The sequence below is a fragment of the Lagopus leucura genome, unplaced genomic scaffold, assembly GCF_019238085.1.
Source record: "Lagopus leucura isolate 7727_CA_CO unplaced genomic scaffold, USGS_WTPT01 Super-Scaffold_100159, whole genome shotgun sequence".
NCBI lineage: Eukaryota > Metazoa > Chordata > Aves > Galliformes > Phasianidae > Lagopus > Lagopus leucura.
The window spans coordinates 28,676,329-28,699,544 of record NW_024962335.1 but is presented as its reverse complement, the minus strand read 5'-3'; the positions used below and the strand labels follow the sequence as shown (position 1 = coordinate 28,699,544).

The following is a 23,216-nucleotide window of genomic DNA, read 5'->3' as shown; positions in this document are numbered from 1 at the left end:
CATCAAGAAAGCACAGCAGTTCATGCACACCTTTTTCACATGCAAGGCCTTCCAGTTCAATAGGTAGAAACAGCTGACTGAAATGAGAGGGATCCTTCAAACTTCACAGGGCATAAACACCTCTTCTGAGTTTCGCCCAGAGATAAGTACAACTCCTTTAGGTGCAGAGAATCCAGGCAGCTTGGCTGAGTAATGGCGTGTGCATTTGACAGATGTTATGTGATTACCTAGCTATTTGTACATACACCAAATGCTAAGGAATAATAAGAATTTAAATGGGATTTTGAATATTCATTTCTACTCCTTTGTAGCACCTTGACCAGAGTCAAGACTATAATTAGCTATAGCAAATGAAAGCAATATTTTTTTGGACTTGTTTGCTAGCCCCAAAAGCAGCATCATATTTAACATCTACAGCTCCATCTGTGCTGGTATGACTAGATGGCATGGCAGAGTATAATTAAAAAATAGCAGCTTGTCCTTCCCAAGTCATGATAGCCACTAGTCAGCTTGGACATGATGACGAGTTTCTTCCATATTTGGAACAAACTCACTAGCAAACAGCATGGAAAACATCCCCCAGTCCTCTCCCTGGCAGATGCACAAACCATAGCAGAGACATAAAAGGTAGTTGGGAGACAGGGAGAATCACAAGACATATAAATATTTCTTCACAATCTAATGCAGTGAAAATACGTATCTTCTGTCAAATACAGAGAAATAGTTGTTTATGATTTAGTACCCAACACTTCTTTCTTAAAATACTTGCTTGTGTGAAGGGAAAGGGAAAATTTTAAAAGAAACATCCTAAAAATAAACATTACAAACTTGAAAAACACCCACATAACTCAATAAAAACCTATGGTAACTACTCTGACTAAACATGTAGACCGTATGCCATGCACCTTTTTTATTGCAGATGAAGTGTGCTGTGGCCTAGGGGCTGAAAACTGCTGCTCTTTTAATCTCTATGTCGGTACAACTGTGTTTGTAGAAGATGCTCAGAAATGAGATGAGTCTAAACTCATTAATTAACCTTAGTGATTAGTGTTTATTGAAGAAGATGGCTGCAATCGTATTTCCATAAGCTGTGCTGTAAGTGAAATCAAAAGCAAAGTGAATCGAAGGAATGAACAATGGCAAAACCTGCCACTACTATTTTGCTATGCAGAAATAGTATAAAGCCATCAGACACATTTCCTATTAGAAAATGCAAAATATTATGCAAGTTATTGTTATTCTCTTCCTCTCTCAGCTCTCAGATTATAGAGATCAGATTTAGAGAAGATCTGCTAAATTTTCCACCTGCTACAAAAATATTCTCTCCCAGTGACATATTACCTTTTACCCAACAGAACTGAAATATTTTCATAAATATGACTGCACCATTAATACAATACAGCCTGCAGGCAGTTTCTGGGATTTTTGCAGGTTTTTACCTACTGCTTCTTTCCAATCCAAAATAAGTTCAGTACAGACAATGGCTAGTTTACCCTCCCTAGAGAGAGAAAAAAGGTCATTTTCTCTGATCAGGATCTAACAGCTGCTTTAAAAAATGCTTTTATTGTTTCTGTAACTGATTGCTCCTATGGTATTTTAACTTCCTATTGCATCTACATAATATTACCATATCATACCCTGCAGTTTCTTATTTTAGTCTCTGGAACATTGAAGGAGCTTCGCAGTAGTGGCAATCAGCACACTGAGTCCCTCCTTCTGTGCCTTTGTCTTCAGTTTGTTGTATTTCTTTACTTTAACATCAAAAGCAGTTTTGTTCCTTGAGATGCAAGCCAAAAATTATAGTAATTCTGTCTGCTTTAGAGCAAGTTTGTATGGCCTTATAATAAGCTATCAGGATTCAATAAGTAGACTTGCTAAAGCGGGAGCTCATTATGCATTTACCTCAAAAACCAAAGAAATTCCATTTCTCATCTCTTCAGAAGCAGCCTTCCAGTTTCTGCCCCACAATGTTTTTCTTGTTCATGTTTAACAAAAAGGGGCCAATTTCTGTCTCTCCTCCTTAAAGAATGCGGATCTACAAAGTGCCAAATTCAGTCAAGAAAGCAGTAGCCGATTCAGCACCCTTCTGACAAATTCCTATGACTTCAAAAACTAGAGGTACAGCAAATGTGGGGAATTCAAAACAAGATGGCATCAAGGAAAACGGTTTTGTCTTCTCTTAGACAGAAGTTAATCTGAAGGGAGGAAAAATGTGGAAATACTTTAGCTTGTCCCAACTTATTAATCCTTGCCCTATGAATCAGTATCTACTCATCACGATTTTAATGGGTTGCATATGATTGCATTTAGAGTCGTGAAGGACGAAGCACAGCACAAGATGAGACTCCAATAAGGAATAATTAAAAAGCTCCTAAATCCCTGTCTGTGACACTGTATGATCTGTCACAACCACAATGCACCCATCTGCAGATTTCCCCCACAGTACACACATATCTGCAGAGGCCAGCCAAAACTTTATTGCCCTTTCTCACACTTCTACCCAAATCACATCCTGCAAAGGGGATTAAAAAAAAAAAAAAAGTACCCAAGGCAAATTATAATTGATTAATCACAACTGAATAGCTTTGAAAAGTCAAAAGACTGAGCAGGGGGAAGGGCAGACAATTTGTCATTGAGGTTTCCATCTTACCGCATGACAAAATCCGCTTGATCTATTTGTTTTCCGCAGCCGCTCTTTTTGAGAATCCCACCGTTTCCCACCACAGAGCATTTCTTCAGTGGCAGCTGGAAGGGTGTAGCCTAGCAACACAAAACAAGGACTGTTTTTACAGAGGAGAACACATACATCTTTGTAGCAGCTGCTCCTGGAGAACCAGGGAGCTGGCAAGGCTCAAAGTGAGGAAAGAAAACAGAGAATGAGGAGCTAGGAAAAAAGTCCAGAAATTAGCTGGTAAGTAGACAAAGGACAGTTCTTATCCCTGTTTCCCCAACCAAAATTCAAAAAAGATGCAACACAGAAGAGAATAACAGTTCTGCATAAACAAACTGCATAGTTACAAAGTTGTGATAAACATAATGACCAAGATAGGCACTCCAAATGTGTCTTCTAGCCAAGCTGCAGAGAGAGGAAAAAAAAATTACCAAGAAAAAAACCCATGAAAGTGACCTTTTACATAAAAGACAGCTCTGGACAAGAAAGGAAGGAAGAAGGAACAATGTGAGTACAAAAGGGACTCAGGAGTTACCCTGGATCCCTCCCTTGTTCTTTCACTGGGCTGGGTCACCATAAAGCATAAAGATATTTAGAGCATCCCAGCAGCTTCGTAAGCGCTCAGCTCTCCAAATACAGCACAAACGAAAATTAGAAAACCATTTTAACTAAGGAGCCCTTGTCACAGCTGAGCAGGGCATTAAATTGCAAGGTCAAATTGTCATGCTATCTTATGTATCAAATTCAGTATTAAATACGATTTGCACAGTCTTCTTCACTCCAGAGGATCTCAAAGCTACATGTGAAACATCTTCCTGTCAGCCTTGAGTCATTCACCTTTAGTGGTGTTGAGACAGTCATTTAAATAGCTCACAGTACATCAGTGTAGCCCAGCACAGATATGTGTGTATAGATATGTGTGTGTGTGTGTGTGTGTGTGTGTGTATATATACACATATGTAAAACAGGGTCAAGGGGTGAACAGCATAGGAATTTCAAGTAGTATGATAAAGTTATAAGAATGGACTCCATCTACAACACAGGAGTTAATATTCTCCTCATGCAAAAAAAAAAAATTGTGCAGGAATTTTTCATTTATCAAACCTGTCAAAACCCGACTTTGCAGCAGAGACGGAAGCTACTGTCTGGGCCTCTGAGAATGCAAACGCCACTGTGACAGGATACAGCATGGCAAAACAATTATTTTCACCTGGACAACAAGTTCCAACAGTGGCAACACTTACTGTCACTTAAATGTACAGAGCAACATCTAACATTGCATAATGTATTCACTAGGCATTACAGCAGTGTACATAGCATAGAAAACAGATCCAGCGCTACAGCACAAACTCTGCATTTGTTGGTATTCATTTCTACTTTATCTTCTCCCTTAGATGTATTTGTTTCACCATCTATTCTCAGCAAATTAGATTCCATTCAGCTAGTATAAAAACATAATCTGCTATCTAATAAAATAAATTAAAGCATTTTGCGTATCCTAATATATGCTAGAGTAGAAAAATCAATTCCAGTTTACTGAGGCCCAGCCACTGCTGGGAACCCAGGGACAGCACAGCAGAGCAATACTAAGTATGCAACTGCATTCTGATTCTGCATTCACCTTCCCAAGAACATTTTTTAATTTACCCAGTTATTGAACTAGCAGCATATCTTGAAATTCAAAGGACTTTTCATTGTTGAGGTGACACTGACCAAATGAAAGCTCACAGGTTCAGTACAGGGAGTGGGGTAGGGATGGAGGAAATTTAGAAGTGGTAAGTTTTCATAAATAACATCACCATTCTTATTCAAGATATGTCAGAGCTCTTCCAAGACAGCCAGTTATGCAAAGACAAGGCTGCGACAAATAAATCACAAAGGCAGCAGCCATTAACTTAAGAGCCGTGGTAACCCTGTCACGTAATTTCTATGACTTCAGTACATGTTGAATTTCTCTAGATCCCCAAAACAAACATTAAGGAGTTACTAAATGCTTCAAAATTCTCAGTTGCAAACAGCCCTTGATATTGCTAGAGATGAATTGCTGTCCTTCAAAGGAGGCTTATATCCTGTTATGTTCAAAGATGATTATACTACTTATCATTTGCATATATACTTTCATTTCCACGAGCGCATGAATCTTTGAAACTCCTGCCCTTCAGAGAGCCCAAGAGACAGACAAACAAGATCAGAACTGAAAGGATGATTTGAGGGAGTTAAAGGGAGGAAGAAGTGGCAAATAAAACCACCACTGTGGCCTAACCTGTGAAGAAATCCACTCATACACAAGAAGAAAACCAAGCTGAATGCAGTTCTCTGTGAAAAGCCACCACTCCCACAGAAGCTTTTGCCTCCCCCAACAAAGTAATGAAAATTCTGGACATGACATAGACAGTTTGCATGCCATTGTTTAGCTTAAAACATTCAATAGGTTCAGCTCCCAGAAGACTATACTTATAAACTCAAGGCAGACATTAAGTGTCCCTGATGCTTGGAGGCATTTCAGCTGCTTTTACCCTAATGAAGAGAAATTCCTTAGCATGCTCTGGGAGAAACATGTATTTTTTTTTTAACATTGCACATGACTGTTCTTCAGTCATTCAGGTTACAAACCTGCATATTGCTCAAACTGCAGGGACATTTCAGGAACTCTGTTCTCAGTCCATTTGTACAAACTGTCCAGTCGTATACAAATCATACAATTCAAGTGCTGCCTATGAGCTGCTATGAAACACGTGGCTCCTCTGTCTCTGCAAAAGGCAATGAAAAAGCAGTAGACTCCTGGGCTTTGAAACTGTTAGGAATCATAACCCTGTGATGCAGTTAGCAGCTGCAGAGTTAATCCACTGCAGGACCTCCAAAGGATACTCACAGGACAGATAGCACAGATAAAGGATCTTCAAAGCTAAAGTGCTGCGGGCTTCATTCTGTGACTTTACACAAGCATTCAGCTCATTCCTTCCTTTGAGTTGACCAAAATATAAAATGCAAACATCTTAAGCAAAATTGCAAGGTAATTAACCATATGGAAGCTTCACCCTAACATGCTGTTGAATTACTAGACCTGTTAATACCTTTCCACACCACTATTTGGCTTTCAAGAGGTTTCCCCGCATCCACTTGTTCCTACCACTGCCTCACAGGGTACAGACTGTGGATTTAAGGTTGAAATTAAATAATTATCAAAACCTAGTCATTTGTTTGGTTGTTTTGTTTCATTTAAGAGCAAAAAGCACTGAAGATGGACTCTAGCAATGATTTGTTTTCTTTCACTACTCTCTTTCTTTCTCAACTAATCTTATGCCATCTTCACGGCACAGGTAATCTGTCTTCAGATGTTTTGAATGTTATATTGAAGAGGTAGATCAATGCTGTAACTTAGTAGAGAATTAAACCATTTTTACCTTTTTTGTAAAGTAGTCTTAGGCATAAAATGTCAGTAGGAGGCAATTTTCAATCAAGAATGTTACATTTTTTTAAGGTGACGGTGCTATTTGGAAAGAATTCTACACAGTAAAAACAAAATTTCTTCTGAGTTTCTATTACTAGAAAAATATGTTTCAAAGAACTAATAAAAAATTTTCTAACGCTCTTCCTCTTTACCTCCCACAGTGTAACTCTTTGCTAGGAAAATCACCATGTGCTGGGGACCCAGCTGTCATTTATGCTAAATACTCAAAAAAGCTCAGTTGCTATTCTCCTTCGAATTATAATCTGGCCTGACAAATGCTTGCTTTGGATTGTAAAGTTGCAATAAAAGCATTTCCATTTATATTAGCTTCCTGAATCTGCGTTGTTTTTACTGTCAACAGATTTGTTATTTTCCTCGTTGATTAAATTTTAATGAACAGATTCCTGTGGGTGGACTAGAAAAATCAGCACAACAAAACCAGTTTATCCAGTGTAACAGAAAGAATATAAAAATAAGTGACCAGTGCACATCCATCTTCAAGCAATCATTACAATAGAATTAGATAATATTATTAACTGAAAGAATAAAAAAGAAAAATAAACAAACCCTTGTATACTGCCATAAGCAGGGTCAAATCCTTAAAAAGTTTTAAAAACAAAAAGAAAATGAAAAGTTTGCATAAGGTGCTTTCTGAAAGGTATCTCTTCAAACGAAACGTAAGACAGAGACAACACCAAAATAGTGAAACTCCACTGATAACCAGTGAAGATGCTCTAGTTCCTATTTATGTAAATGAGGTAAGAAGCTGCACATCCCCCTATGAATTCAGTGACAAATAAGCACACAAAGCAATAGATTAATGGCTCCCAATTGAATACAGGAGTAATTTAACAGAGCATCTATCCAGCAATTCACTGATTAGTTTCATCATTCATCTAAGTAAAAATAAATCATTGTCATCAGTTAAAAGAACATTACACAGTACTAATAAAACATAATTTATTTTAGATAATGGTATTCTAATTCACTTTGATTTCATTGTTAAGTTGTTAATGTGTTAATTTTTACCCACTCACTGCCAAAGACAGTTAATCAGCAACCAAGTTCTTACTGGAAAAACAGTAAAAATTACAGTGTTCAGCCTCTGATTTAATACTGATGATGTCAAAAACACTAAAAACATAGGGAATATAAATTAAAATAAAACGGGTTCTCAAATATGCGTTACTGGATTTGGAACAAGATGCTGTGTTTTACTGTTTGCTTTGAGAAGACAGCATCCTGAAGAAAAAGGCCTAGTTCTCCTAATTCTTCTAAGGAGCCAACGAAATTGCAAGAGTCAACAAGAAGCCAAATTCGGCCCTGACTATTCTTTTCACCCTTCTGCATAAGGAAGCAGCTGACGCTTTAAAGGAAGCCTATATTTGTCTTAACCATAGGTAACATGGCATTGTTTTTCATGCTGTTGGACATAGTGGGATGGAAAACACTCCTTCTTCTTTGCTTTATTGTTTACAAATCATCTTTGGTACGGCAGGCCTTTTGTTCCTCCACTGGAGCTGTCAAGCAGGGAGACATGAAGGCTCGACAGCAGCTGGCTCCAAAAACGTCAACATCACTCACATAGGGACAGTGTGTCCTCTGTAGGGGATCGCAGAGGGCGGTTGCAGCTCCTCATGTTTCAGCTGTCTCTCTCAGCCCCAGTGCTGCAGTCCCAAGTGAGCTGGATGGGCGCCAGCACAGTGTACGGGGCAACTACTGATAGCTATCCTGCAAATGTGACTGTGTTAGGAGGAGCTACTCCTCCAGAAGCAAAGAGGACTTCAGCCCGTCCCGACAGTGCGCCACCGTTGACATTCTTTTCATCCCTGAAAAGTAACTGATATTTTCTGAGGAAAATAACTGTTTTCACATTAAAAAAAAAATACTTAAAGCCTAGGTTTGACATGAGGCCAGGCCTGATGGCGGCTGCAGCTCCCCACAGGGAGCGGAGGGGCAGCGCTGAGCTCTGCTGTGTGACAGCGACAGGGCCCGAGGGAACAGCATGGAGCTGTCAGGGGAGGGCAGCTGGGGGTCAGGGGCAGGGGCTGCAGCACAGGGCTGTGGGCATGGAACGGGCTGCACAGGGCTGTGGGCACGGCAACAAGTGGCAGCGTTTAAAGAGCATTTGAACAACACTCAGACACAGGGTTTGGATTTTGGGTGGTCCTGCATGCAGCCAGAAGTTGGACTTGATGACCTCTGTGAGTTCATTCCAACTCAGGCTGTTTTATGATGCCATAATAGGTCTCATGTAGTAATTCGTAACTTTCAACATTTTCTATCATACCCCTATTTCAGCTTGGCCTTTCTGTTTATACTTACTGATTGAAATAACTGCACAAAGTTTGAAATGCATCCAACAGTCTAACAATAATTTAGAAGTTATTTTTGTGTGGAGAAATAAGAAAAATGGGTTAGAATGGGTTTATGTGTGCTGGAAAGACAGAAAATCTTTTCTCATAAATCTTGAGAGAATGTCGCGGGCTAGAAGATGCATAGATTTTAAGAAACCACAGTGACACATTACTGGTAGATTTACTGAACGCTGTGTAATTCCTAAGTTGTTTTGCATTCATGCAAAGGTCTATCACAAAAGCTGTGAAACCATGCAACCTATATTTTGCATGTGAAAAATGTCAAAATCACAATTAAAGTCTCTCCACTAAGACTTTTAAGAAATGTTTTCGCTACAACTTGAAAGAATTCTCTGTACTCTCTGAATACGAGAAATGTTAAGCAAGAAGCAAACAAAAATTCTGCCTTTAAAGTAACACTGTTATAAAACAGAGGGTTAGAAACAAGCATAGTTCACAGACTCATATCATAGAATGGCCTAGGATGAAAAGGACCTCAAAGATCATCGAGTTTCAACCCCCCCTGCTATGTGCAGGGTCACCAACCACCAGACCAGGCTGCCCAGAGCCACATCCAGCCTGGCCTTGAATGCCTCCAAGGATGGGGCATCCACAACCTCCTTAGGCAACCTGTTCCAGTGTGTCACCACTCTCAGTGTGAAAAACGTCCTCCTAATATCTAACCTAAACCTGCTCTATCTCAGTTTAAAACCATTCCCCCTTGTCCTATCCACCCATGTTGATAGTGATAGGACCCATAGTTAACTGTGCGTGCAACAGATCAAGATGAAACTCCTGCCAGACTCAGCTATGTACTTAACACACTAACCTTTTGTGTATGCTAATTATGAACAGTAATAGATTAGCTGAGTGTGCTTTTTAAAGTACTGGACTCAGATACTAACAAATTCCAATATCTGACCACAAAGAAATTACTGCAAGGAACTGTGACAGTGACTATGAAATCCCTCTAGGAGATGGGAAAGGAATCTCAAGATGAACCTCCAGCTACCTTAAATAGTTTCATTGCTCCACACAGGTGCTGTTAAGTAGCAAATGATGAAATCTGAAGCTCAGTGCCCATACAAAAGAGAAATGGTCCAAGAAGAGCAAACTTCTCTGTAACACCATTCAAGAACATCTCAGCTATCACAGCAGTCATTATTGAACTGGAATTAAACACTGAATTTCATATAAATTTGTGCCATTTGCAAATATATGTTTCTGATTACATTACCTTTCATGAGATTAATATTTTGTTATGCATTTGTATGGGGTCATGCAATGACAAAATGTCACTTAGACTTAGCATTGCTCTACTACAGCAGGAAAACCTCTTACATTCAAAAGGATACATGAAATATTAACAGGAGAGCAATCACACAGAAGAGAACACTTTGCAACATACCGACATATTCATAAGAAACATGGAGTACCAGTAACCAGCTGGTAGTCACTTTTAGTCCAGGCTGTACTTAGCAAGAACTTCAAAATGGCATGTTCTGTAATAGCTTTCCACCCAGTATGAAGTCGCTGCAAGTACTCACTTGCAGTGGATTAAAAGAACTCTTCAAATTGCTACCACAGCATTTAATTTTATCCAACCAGCCTTCATACAGCCAGGATAGCACAACGTGGGGATTACAAAAAAAATACATTTGGAATCTGTAGCAGTTTCATTTAAAAAACAGACTTTCAAGGCTATATCATAAACAGTATTTTAAATGGCGAATGCGCCAGAAAAGTAAAAGGAAAGCTTCTATTCTGTGTGACTTAAAAGACAAGAATACATTAATGAGTGGGAAAATTTGAAAGTTCTGGAAGACTTCTGGATGTAAGCTTTACAACCTGTAATTTACTGGAACCCCCAAACTTTGAATTAAAAATGGGAAGAGGAAATATTTTTTCATGACTAATTTGAACAAGGAACTCAACCTACTGGAGTTGAGTAGATTCTCTTACTCTGAAAGATGTTATAGTTTCCAACATTTCTACAACTGGAAGATCTCACAAAAGACTTAAGGTACCTTCTACATAGCTGCATTTTGATTTTCCTTGAAGAAACCAAGTCCTAAGTAAAGTGTACAAAAGGAAAGATTAAAGTACAAAATCAGCTTGACCAGTATCTGTAAGTAACTGTCTATGCTGGTTCCCTAGACACTTTCCCATACACTTGAATAACCTGATTTTTTATTTTTTTAAATCTTATGTGATAATAAGAATAAAATTAAATTAATAGGCTGAATGAATAAGCTCTGCCTGCAACCACAGAAACAGTCAGCAATACTTTTCTTTTATCTGAACATTTGACAACATCAGATTCCATGCTGAGCTTAGAGGAAAACATCATCCATTATATGGGATTCTCAAGCTTGCTCTGCTTTGCCAGCACCTCAAAAGCTATGCACACAACTCCCCTACAGTTAGAATTCAAGACTCAGCACTGTCAACTCACACTGTACAGCACTTACATATGGGACTGCAATTTGTCTTCTGGTTCACTGGCATACTATGGCAGAAAAACATTCAAACATACCAGGTATTCCAGTGGTTACTTAATGTTACACAATGCTGAATATTTATCAGCAAGCATTTATCTTTTGGATTTGGAGACCTAATTTCAGACACTCTTTTTGAAGGATTTCCCTGTCCTCTACTTTTCCTGTTTCTTTCTTAATCTACTCTAAATTTAAGCAGATGAGAAAAAGCAAAGAATTTCACATGCTGTGTGCCAGAACTACATTGCTACAACACTTCTATGCTCAAACCAAAGATACACTTAAGTATTTTTGGAGTTTTGAGTAGATATTTCATGGAAGAAAGGATATTTCATCATCACTCGAGGACAAAACTACATTTTTAATGTTACGCATGTTTAATAGACAACAAGAGTAGCTGTAATGTGATTTTAACAAATTCTTCCAAAGCCCAAATAAAATGCAGCAGAAACTTTTAAAATTAATCTCCTGGACTACAGCGTGCCATTTTCTGGCCAAGTTAGTTTTGTATTTAGACATACATTTTATCTTTCTGAGCTTAAATTTTTGGTAATTAACTATAATATTCTAGTTACATATGATTGCCTGGTGACAATGTCCTCCAACTGTAATTTCTCCCTCAGTGCTTTCATGATGGAAGAACAGTAACAAGACAAAATGAGACAGAGTAAAGAAAATCACAAGGTTTCTTAAAGCTGGTGCAGGAAAGACTAGAAACCCTACTCACATTTTGAATTATTCTCTTGTGAGAGTGTGGGATAACAGGCAGTCAAGTATAGAAAAATATCTGGAAATTGTGAAAGATTGAATTCCTGATCAAGTAAGGGATACTGCTCACTTCTTATCCTAAAACAACAAAGGTTCTCACAGTGCTATTTCGTACATATGCCGCCACTATGCGGACAGACTAAGAGAGTTGAGGTTGTTCAGCCTGGAGAAGAAAAGATTCCAGGGAGACCTGGAGAGCAGCCTCTCAGTATCTAAACAGGGGCTATAAGAAAGGAGGGGACAGACTTTAGCAGAGTCTGTTGTGATAGGATGAGGGGAAATGGTTTCAAATCACAAGAGAAGAGATTTAGATTGGATATAAGAAAATTGTGTTTTTTATGATCAGGGTAGTGAAGCATTGGAAAAGGTTGCCCAGAGAGGAAGTGGATACCCCACTCCTGGAGACGTTCAAAATCAGGCTGGACAGGGTTCTGAGCAACCTGATCTAGCTGTAGAACTCCCTGTTCACTGCAGGGAGTTGAACTAGAATAAATAATTGTGAAATATAGTAATAGCCTGTGTTGAACGTGAATGGGGATAGGAAAGAGAGCAAGCAGGACTCTGAAGACGATGTCAAAAATCTGCATATATGTGGCTGATTTACTAAAAAGCACATTCAGCTAGAAACGAAAAAGTTCTTTAAATCTTACTAGTAGCATACAGTGCACACAGTAAAATATCAAGGGCTTCCAATTCCACTGTGTATGAAAGTCACTAATACTCAAGCAAATGAATAGCTCTCTGAATGCCTGAGAGCTCTCTGATCCCATTGATATGAATAAGGATCTGCTGTAAAAGAAACCAATTCAACTTCCATAGGCACCAAAAAATGGATTTAGTCATCAAATGATCAAATATCAAAGTTTGAAACTTTTGGCTTTTGTTTCTTAGGATATCTTCAAAGCAGTATACTTCCATTTAGCTAGTATATTAAACTAACTTCTAAAACAAAAAGATCTGATAATAAAAATTTAAAAAAAAAAAAAGATTCTTGCCTTTGCTTTACCTCTAAATAGTTCTGAAGAATCAATGACATCTATTAAGAATCGCTAATTAAAAAGACATCAAAGTCAGCCAGCAAGGACTGATCTCTCTAGGAAATTTGCAATTAGAGGATGAGTGGAATTTAAACATTCAGCTTGGTTTTTGGGAATTACTGTTGACTTTCTTTAATAATTCTCCCAGATAATTTTTTCTCTTCTCCATTAATGAGAAAAATTAAGCCTCTTAAGAAAGTTTCACTTTCATCTATCAATATAAAGTTTCACTTTGAACTATAGATTTTAAATCTTACATAGCACACAGTCAAATCAAATACATAAAATACACAAGGAAATGAGAAACAGCTTGAAGAATAACTATGTACAACTATGCTCCAAGGAACTGTTACATTCAAATAGGTCAGAAGCCTGCAATAATATCTACCTTATGTCTTTAGCTTGTTCTTCACCCACACGCATACCTAGATGGCATGCATGTTGCCTCATAACGTAACTAACACAAGAAAAGGTAACCTATGAGCTGAAAAATGAACAACACTATTCTTGGATAAAATTCTTGATAAAATCCAGAAGAAAAAAGAACTGCATATAAAGCAAGGACCCTCATTCAGAATACTGTCCTTCTTTCAGCCAGTCACTCTGCAGAACCGAAGGGTTAATATAAACTTGCTGAGAAGTGAAAAAGACAGATAGCAAAACAGTAGGATTTACATATAATGAGTGGCTACCAATTTTTTTTTAAAGGAAGTATTTAGAAGTTATGAAAGAGGTTCAGAAGTCCAGAAAGGCAGGAGGAAAAGCCATCATGATTACAAAATCAATGCAGTTTCCATAATATGCTTTATTTTTCCAGTAATGAAAACACATCTTGAAAATGAACAGTACTGCACACAGGCAGCCACGAGTCTCTCTTGTTTGAACTCCTTTGAATAACTTATTATTGTATCAATAATAAAACACTTAGCAGTATAAGATTAAAATGGGGGACAGTATCATTTCACTATGTAACAGAGTTGGTTCCTCAGACAACAAACAGAATTTATTATTTGTTGCAAACCGATTGAAAATGAAGTTTGGAAATAGCTCCTCCACTGAGACAAAAGCAAAACAAGGGTCTTGACTTCAGGGACCAAAACCAACCTACAACTAAAGTCTCAGTAGTGCAGTTTACATATCAGGATCTGAAAATTGGAAGTCCATTTAATTTGTGCACACTAAGGCAATTTCAGCTACTGAGACACCTTTTTTCATCTGCTTGTGCTTCCCATGGGTTAAGCATCATACGATAATTCAGGCTGGGAGTGACATCAGGCAATCTAGTCCAATTTCCTGCTCCAGGAAATGCTCAATACATGCTGTTTCTCATGTGCTTCAGTGTTAGTTCAGTGATTTTAAACAGTAACCTGTATGATTGTTTAGCTGGTAGCATTTATCCTGTAGCGTTTTGAGGAGCAGCAGGACAGGGGCTGACCAAAGGGGCCAGTCGAAGCCTCTGCCCACCTGTGCCAGCATGTCATGACCCTGGTCAGCTTCAGATCGACAAGTGCTATGGTGGGATGGGGCCCTTCTACTAGTAATTTTTTGACTAATATGAACTAATAGAGCACCCTCCAAGGCTCACAGAGTCCCACCAGAAGCACACAGAGCCCCTGCACCTCCCCATCCCCCAAGTTGGCTGTGGTTATTTCTGTTTGTATCATGGAAGGGGTGCTGTTTCTGAGGTCTGGTTTTCACTCGAATTAAAGTAATAAGGAACCATGGGCCTCTCTGAGACAGCACTTAATACTTCTTCATACCTTGATACCTATTCTTCCTTCAGTTTGGTCAGTAGAAATGTCTTACAGGTACACAAGCAAATATTGAGTGCATAAATTCAAAAAATGATGTACTGTTCCCTGCCAGAGGTGGCAATTTGGAAAAGCCAATGTCACAAGTTTTAAGAAGCTGTAAATCTATTCTGCCAGCTAAATAAAATGCCACAGAAATCAGACTAGCAAATAAGGCATCATATTGCTTGGTTTTTTTCTTTTTTTTTTTCCAAAACATGCTGTCAGAACCAATGAATAATTTTTCAAGCATCCTATTAGACTAAAATGAATTCATTTTTCACTAACATCTATTCTCAAACCAAAAAGCAATTCAAAGGTAATCTAGTGATAATCAAGATGACTCACTCTGCAGGAAGCAATTAACATAACAAGAATGCACTGGTTTGATTACTCCCTGTGTGCTCAAGCATCACACACCAGCAAACTTCTCAAGAATTTTCCTTCCACTTAGTCGCTGGTACCTATTTCAGGCCTTCTCAGACACTAGCCTAGGATGAGAAGTTTCCTACCAGTAAACCTTTCAGCTTCATCACTCAGAAGAAGAGAGATCAGAGTTAGGAGTTTTATCACTTAAGAACATTTAATCTTCCTTAGGGACAAGAGGTCATTAATCAGCCCTGTGCTGAATCCTCTCTCACACCTGGCAGTGTACAACATGCACATGCAGTATGACAGACACCTGTAACTGCCATGTAGCATTTTTAAACACACATCCTTGCCACGTATGTTTCTCTGGGCAAGAAAACTAGTCCACTCTCCTTTTATACTGATTGTATTTCTTCAGTTTTCATCCCTTCACAAAGATAAAAGTCCTACAGGGACTGTCATGGTCTTCCACCCTTTGAGAACTCGTCTGATTTTGACGCTTCTCACTGTTAATCTTCTAAATTCTCCCTTAGCTTTTTTTATTCAATGGGAAGTCTCATGGCAAGAGACAGCAAAGCTGTCGGCTTTTCATAAGACATATAGTTTCATCTCCTCACAATATCTGCAAGCTTGTTTTTAGAGCTCTTTCAGTCAATTCAAGAGAGATATTCAAGAAGCGCTGCTCTCCACTCATGTCTGAATAGCCTATAAAAGGCAGGTTTAGAAAAAAAAATTATAAAATGACATTGCAAATGTCGTATGTTATATTCTCTCCCAATATTTTTCAGCTAAAAATGTCACACTTGAAAAGAAAAAAAAAAAAAAGATGCTTTTTCTCTAGGAGTATAGTCTCTGAAAATGTGACCTGTGATTAGAAAATCAGATCAGGTTGTTGTTTTTGATTTTTTTTTCTCTTTTTGTATTTTCACTATTGTTAAATTCCATGCAGAGCAAGAACACAAGTGGACCGCTTCACTCTCTAATTTTTTTGTGTGTGTGTCAATCTCCACGCAATGTCACACATGATATTTGGAAACGAAAGACTGGTTAGATCATTTGGAAACAGCCACATTAATAGCAACATGTTGATTTTTTCCACTAAATAAAAATGCAGTGATTTCAGAATATGAAGAGAACGAGTAGCATCACTTTTCTATTGCTCATTACATTTCCATGCCCCTCACCAATTATCTGCAGTATTTTCACCAAGAAGAAATTGGACTGTGCTTGTCTGTAGCCTATACTGTTTCATTTTTTCATTCAGATTCTACTTTGCCTTACTGAGACATGGCACATTTTCAGGTATTCACCTTCATTGTCTCTACCACCAAGCTAGACAAACTGGCCTAGTATATGTAGAACACCCATGTAGAGCTTTTTCCTCTGGTGCATCTTCTAGGTACATAGTCAAAAGCTATGGTTGATTTAACTTCGTATACCCACCTGCAGAAGGATGCTAGCTGCCAAAACTTAACAGGCCAGCACAGAAGAACACCTGGGCATAGAGGCCATGGTGCTAACAACTTATGACCACATATTGGAATAACAGTGGCATGTTTATGACCGTGGTCTCACACTGACAAGGGGAAAGATAGAGGTCCTTCCTGAGCTGGAGTGAAACACCTGGCAACTCTGACGATAGAAGAGGTGGCCTGGAAATAAAGCCAATGGTCCAGCATAAAACAAACTCCTTCACCTCCTTGGGATGTCTGGCACAGTAAAAGCACCAGATAGAACTGCCCAGAGAATCTAATAACGGGAATCAGTTTTACTATACTGAAGTTCAGAAACAGTATTTTATTTCCTTTGAAAATTACATTGTTTTATTCAGAATTAAATATCATAGTGAAACTTTACCAGAATTACAGAGCTTCATTTAATTTCTGGATGATAATCTCTCAAGGCTGTGAAATTTCTAATGCCTCATAAATTAAATCAGGATTCAGATGAAAAAGTTAATGGATATGAATGAATTAATGGCCTATAATTTTCGTTCACAGTGAAGTCTAGTTGCACAGCTTCCATTTCAGGAGCAGAAATTTTCACTAGAGTTTCAAGTCTGAACAGTGTATCTATAGATACAGCAGACTGACAGACGCTGCACTTTGAATATTACTGGGAAATGAGTAGAAGGTTGTTTTAAGGCTTGATGCTTAAGATAAACTACCAGTGGTTCCACATTAGAATTCAAAATGGGTCTCTCATATCAAGTTTGGAAAAGCCATGGGTGATAGGGTACAGTATTTTGTTTACATCATTTCTCACACTCCAACTTAAAATTCGGACATCCAAATTCCACACATCAAAGAAATGGTACAGCTCCACTGAACTTGCAACAATTGGTACGTAACAGGACAACACAGAGCTAAGAACTCACTTCATACCCACAGATTTCTCCTACAGTGGAACAAGAAGAAAGCCAACATGTTTCAGGACAGGAGCCATCTGTCACATCAACTAGGGGTGGAGAGGGAACGTCAGATTTCTCAAGCCTCATATACCATGAATGAGACCTGTGTATCTGTCCTTTCCTGTGCCACATTTCCTCACCACTAAGCCATCCATATACAAGCTAGTCATCTTCTCCTCCTGTAGAATTTTTCATCCTTAGAGCATTTTTCTGATAAGAACACAGTGTTAAAAATTAACAAAGAGGGGAAACAAAAAAATGAAGCTTTAGGTTTTGGTGGAGGCTTATAGGTTAATAAAAGGGAAAGGTCTGTAATGCAAAAGCTCACACCTTAGTTAGCAAAGATAATAAGATCTGTAATTCTTAATTAGAAGCACACAAATGTAGAGAGAAATATCAAGCCATAATATGAATAGTTTTCAGCAGAGATCTCCTTAGCAGACCCAATAATGTCAGTTACTTCCAAAGTACTGAATGATGTAATTTTATATGAATATATATCCCACATACACTTATAAGGAGAGTATAATTACAAAAATGCAATTATAGACTATTTTGTCTGGGGATAAGCAGTGAATGGGGGAAATTACGATGAATCAAGCTAAAACAACAAACAAAAATTAATGAAAAAATATTGCAATGATTTTTCAATAAACACAACAGATGAGTGAGTTCTCTCTGTTGACCCAGCGGATGAGGTAATATCCTACATACAGCTGATCATACACCCAAGAGATTCTGACTTTCATTGTCTCCAAACCCTGATACAATTCATATCCAGTTGCACAGCCACTGTAGTGCTTTTAAAAAAGCTAAATCACAAGAGTATAGAAGCTCAGTAAATTAGTAGCTCAAGCTGCCATGGGGGTAGAAATAGAAATTAAAATATTTTCTCCATAAAATATATATTTTTCTACAGTGAACTTTATGTTTAGGATAATAGCTCACATTTCTCAGTATTCTGATTGCAACCTGGATGTGTATTACATTTTATTTGTGTTTTGATTTTTCATGCATTTGAACAATAAAGTACTATATTTCATACGCCTCATCTGCACGGTGTAGATCAAGGTAGCAAACTTTCTAAAAATCAATGTTTTAATCTATAGTGACATATTCTGGTATCACACAGTTTGACAGGCAAAGCCAGCAGTTCTATTCCCACATTCATACTGTCAGGGATGGTAGAAATAAGATCTAGACTGCAGCAATTAGTGACTAGAACTGACGTCTGGGGGGTTGATAAATAAAGGAGAAATTTCTAATTTAGAAGCAATGACTGTGCTCCTGCACAGCAGATGGAGATTCATGGCACTAACCTGCTGCAATGAAAACACTGCTGTTGTGCAAGGCTGAGGAATCATTCGATGCAACCCTGTAGCTGGAGTTACTCAGGAGGTCAGGGTGGGTTAAAGGCTTCCTCTGTAGTGTTGTTGCATTGCAGATAATAACACACAGCACTTTGCACCTGTAGGTATCAAAATATCTGAGGAAAGATGTTAAGCAGGTGTGGCTGATAGAATAATAGGTACCACACATAGGCTTAGGATCTAGTATGCAAGAACTCTTTTCACAGCACTCCAAGCACAAGCAATGGGAACTCCACACCACAAAAAAAGTATAGGCTGCAATACAGCCTCTATTGAAACTGATTTATTTTCTGTTCCTTTCCTCAAATTAAAGTTCCTAGCTTCCATTGAAATGAAAATATCACATACGATTCCCTACAAGTCCCAAAGGTGCAGGAAGAATATCAATGCACAGCATAAATTGCTCTTAACACACAGCTGAAGTAAAAAACCATTTTTACTCAGCTCATCCTTTTTGCAGAGACAGCTTTTTTCTCCCTTGACTAAATAGCTAGACATATGTTGAAGGAAAAACATACAGATATGGCAATCAAAAGACAAAGTTAAAGTAAAAAACCATGTTTTCTAAATTGACTCCTTCTGACAGGAACTTGGAGTGCAGTGCCAGTAAATGGTAGTTAGACATATGTTACTGAAATGAAAAAGGCCCTAAAAGCATAATTTCAGAGAAAATGCTCTTAGAAAGAGAACTTTCATGAACTGTGGCAGAAAGGCTACTCATCAAAGCCACACACAGATCTGTCACATTTTTGCAAGTTATACTGTACTTAGCTTCCATGGAAGTAAAGCAGTGGATGGGATGTCAGCCAATTTTCTAGAAGATAGAAGGAACTTTTTAACTTTACAGGTAAAAGTGCTGTTAAGTGACTGATCAAAATGGGAATGCTATACATCTTAGATTTTCTGTGTTTACTCATGCTTTAAACAAATTTCAAAAATGGTCCATATCTCATCTGCCAATAAGATATTTAACAAAATAATTTCATATGGTTTACCAAAATTTCATCTGCTGAACATTAAAATAGTATCAAAACCATTTAAAATAAACGCAAACAAATGTCATCATAATACATTGACTGAAAAGACTCATAACTGTTAACTTTGTGAATTAAAAAATATCAAAAGCTATATAAAAGCAAATGGAGAGAATAAAAGAAGAAATTTTGTGATGTACCTATCTTCTTAAATAATGGGTCGAGGAAAAAGTAAAGAAGTGGAATGCCGTAACAGAGAACTTCTCACTGAAGGAAAAAAAGAATAATCACAAAATAAATATTAGCAACAAGATTCTCATAATGGGAAAATAAAATAAAGAAAATTATAATTCAGCTGAAGCTAGAGAAATGCCAACTAATCAAAAGCCTTCATTGCACATATACTCATTTTGCAGAATCATCATTTTCCCTTTAATTGCCTATGATAACCACTCTGCCTGATTATCTTTGCACTGCTTGATGAAATTCAGAAACTGGCCAGTTAAATTTCAGAAGTTACTTCATCAAGCAAAAGAGATGAGCTTAAACACCCACCAAAGTGGAAGGAGATAAAGAGTCCTCTTTAATCACTGAGTTGTATTGGAAAAGACTGGTAGCTCTGCGGCTTAGATCAGGTGAATTAAGAATGCACCAATATTAAAAAGGATTGAAAATATCTGTGAGTTGCACATTGTTCCCTTTGGACATGGAAAACTGAACAGAAAACTGGTACTATATATATATATATATATATATGCATTAAACTGGAATTATTTTGTAGATTTTGCTAATCACTTTAGAAAGATGTGTTTCCACATTCAGAAAATGGAGAATAACCATAAAATCTGTACTGTGGGATCTGCAGAGAAAGTATGCCTAACAAGAGCTTATCTTGCTTTGATTAAAAAAAAAAATTACCTCCTTTTACAGAGTTTATTTTACTTGTGTTCATGTACCCTAAAAACCAGAGCAAAGCTATCAGAATAACAGGGGAACATTATTACAGAGTATTACCGCAGGGGGAAAAAAAAAAAAAAGGAATAAGCAATTCAAACCCGCAACCCCTATCTGACACCAATCATGAGTAGATCATTTTACAGTTGGAAAATCGACCACGAAAAGCTGTAATTCATTTCTAGAGCACTTTGAACTTCACTCCAGGTGTGCAAATCACCCTAGCATTGGGCTAATGGAATAGCACTTAGATAGAAGGGAGTTGTCTCAGCCTCATGCAGGATTCAAATCCCCTCAGCAGTGTACAACAGATGTAACCTCACAGAAGCTAGAAAAGTGGCAGCTGTAAAATAGGTGCAAAATGAAATTCATGCTCCTTGTCTCTATCACTACAACAACTCTCTGTCTCTAAGGTCTTCAGTAAGCTATGTGATCTCCATGAGACATGACAGCAGCCCAAAAAAATATTAACAGGAGAGTAAATTGATCCCCTAACTGGTATTAAAAGACCAGCTAAAAAGAGATGCTAGTGAAGACCGAAGAATAGAGATAGCAGGTGGTATGGCCACTACCAAGGAGACAATTCAAAGCCAGACAAAATTGTGGTGAGAAGGGCAGAAGAAAGAACTTAAACAGCAGACCAAGGAGCTGCGAACAACAGTTCAGTACAGAGTCCCTGGACTGAAACCCAGCAGAAAATGAAGCAGAGCTACCCCGATATTAAGAAGCCATGAACGTGACTCCCTCTGAGAAAAGACAAGACAAAGACTCAGTGCCTGGGAGTAAAATAAAAAAAAATTGTGCTTTTACATTTTTCAGTCAGACCTCAGCTCAAATTTAGGCATAGAAGGAGCCTGGTTCAACAGACAAGCCAGAGCTTTGCTCTCGCAGATTTGAAGAGAAAGTGCTCATTATTAGAAAATGTAATTTTTGACATCAAGACATCTGTTAGATCTCTTCACAAATCAGACCTGGTTTGATCTGCCTCATACTCTGGCACCTGCATGGAGAAGCAAGGGTAATCAAGTCATACAAAATCTTAGCATCTAACAAAAGTATGATATAAAGAAAACTATCAAGCTGGCAATGCTATTTAGGAGCACGGCAGAATAGAATGCAACTTTTTCTGTATCTATATGTGCTCTGAAAGAGTGACAGGAAGGAAAACTTTTGTCTGTGGGAAGATCAACCTTGGCAAAATGAAAGGTGTGTGTTGACTAAGAAGGTGTCACTTCTTACAACTTTACATGTCTGTAAATACACACAACTCAGATGACCTGGTTGAGCTATACTCACAGAGAGCTTGTTACAATATATCCACTTCATTCCAACTCCCCTCAGCATGTGGCTGGAATCCCCAAAAGATACTCAGGTATAGTCATTACTGTATCTGTCAGCTCAAAAGCTAGTAAAGGCCAAGAACTGGGTGGAAAAAATTACCCCGAAAGCAGCCACAAAGGCTAAATCCACCCTTCCCTAGAAGAACCATACTTGATAAGAGGATACTGTTGATCTAATGCTTTTTAATTTGGTCTGTGAAGCAAAAGATGTAATGGTTCGTCATGCATATATGTTTATTGTACAGGAAAAGGGGGGGTGGCAGTATTTCTTCTCCACATATTCCCCATGCAAAAGCTCTAGTTTTAACTGTCTCCAGAGGTTTCTAGGCATAGATTTAACTGTGCAGTAACACCATATATTGAATTTGAATGACTGTAAAGTGCTTGAGGGAATTGCTATAAAGAGCATCATAGTCATACCAAGGATTATTTATCTTCGGCTTTCTGATTTCTTCTTCAGACGCAATATTGGATCACAGAATAGATCTGTGTAGCCTTCACATTTGTTGTCTCCTAAACTGTCTGCTATTAAGCCTAGGCCCTAGCAAATAAGTTAGCCAATCTGAAAAACAGAATACACTCCATATTCCCACTCCTATTATATTCACAACCTGGTTAAAAAATGATCAACAAAGTGTTTCTTGGTACTACTTCATGCCCTGCAGTCAGGTCTAATTCATCTTGACTCTATACACTGAGAAACAGTAGTACAATAGCAGCTTAATGTAATCCTCAATGAGTCCCTTGCACAGGGCACTGATCACTGACAATTGTCTGCCCACCTTCCACCTGCATAGCACATGTTCAGTTTACTGTGGTGGAGAGACAGGCTAGAATAGCTGAAGCACTCTGGTAGAGCTGTGATTACAGACATCTTGCCCAAGAGAGGAGAAGAAATCTCAGGTCCATTCCCTGTTCTGTCTTCAGTGAGTATTATTAGTGAGAAAAAATGAGTATGTGTGCGAGAACACAAGGTTTGCCTCATTAGCAGCAACATCCAGTGATATTTGGCTACAGGAATGATTAGCAACACTAAATGCAAGCCTATTCCAGCAGATAAGTGCCTGTAAAGTCTGCCCTTCAGAGGATATGGCCTTTATTCCCCCAATGTTTTGTACCACCTCCACACAGTTGTCGTGCGTCTTCCTTACATACAGTTAGAAAAACAAAAATTTTCAGTGCTTAAAAAAAATGGTCTGATTGAAAAAGTCAAGGTTGTTTAGTATA

General features: G+C 38.2%; 1 protein-coding gene across 1 annotated transcript in view; it reads right to left on the bottom strand.

The window, feature by feature from the left end:
* The window catches only part of ST8SIA1 (ST8 alpha-N-acetyl-neuraminide alpha-2,8-sialyltransferase 1), a 114,969-nt gene that overhangs the window by 51,557 nt on the left and 40,196 nt on the right, over window positions 1-23,216 (bottom strand). The window contains exon 3 of the mRNA XM_042890225.1: window positions 2,651-2,760. Within this exon, the coding sequence (XP_042746159.1) occupies window positions 2,651-2,760 (110 nt within the window). The remainder of the gene's footprint in view (window positions 1-2,650; window positions 2,761-23,216) is intronic.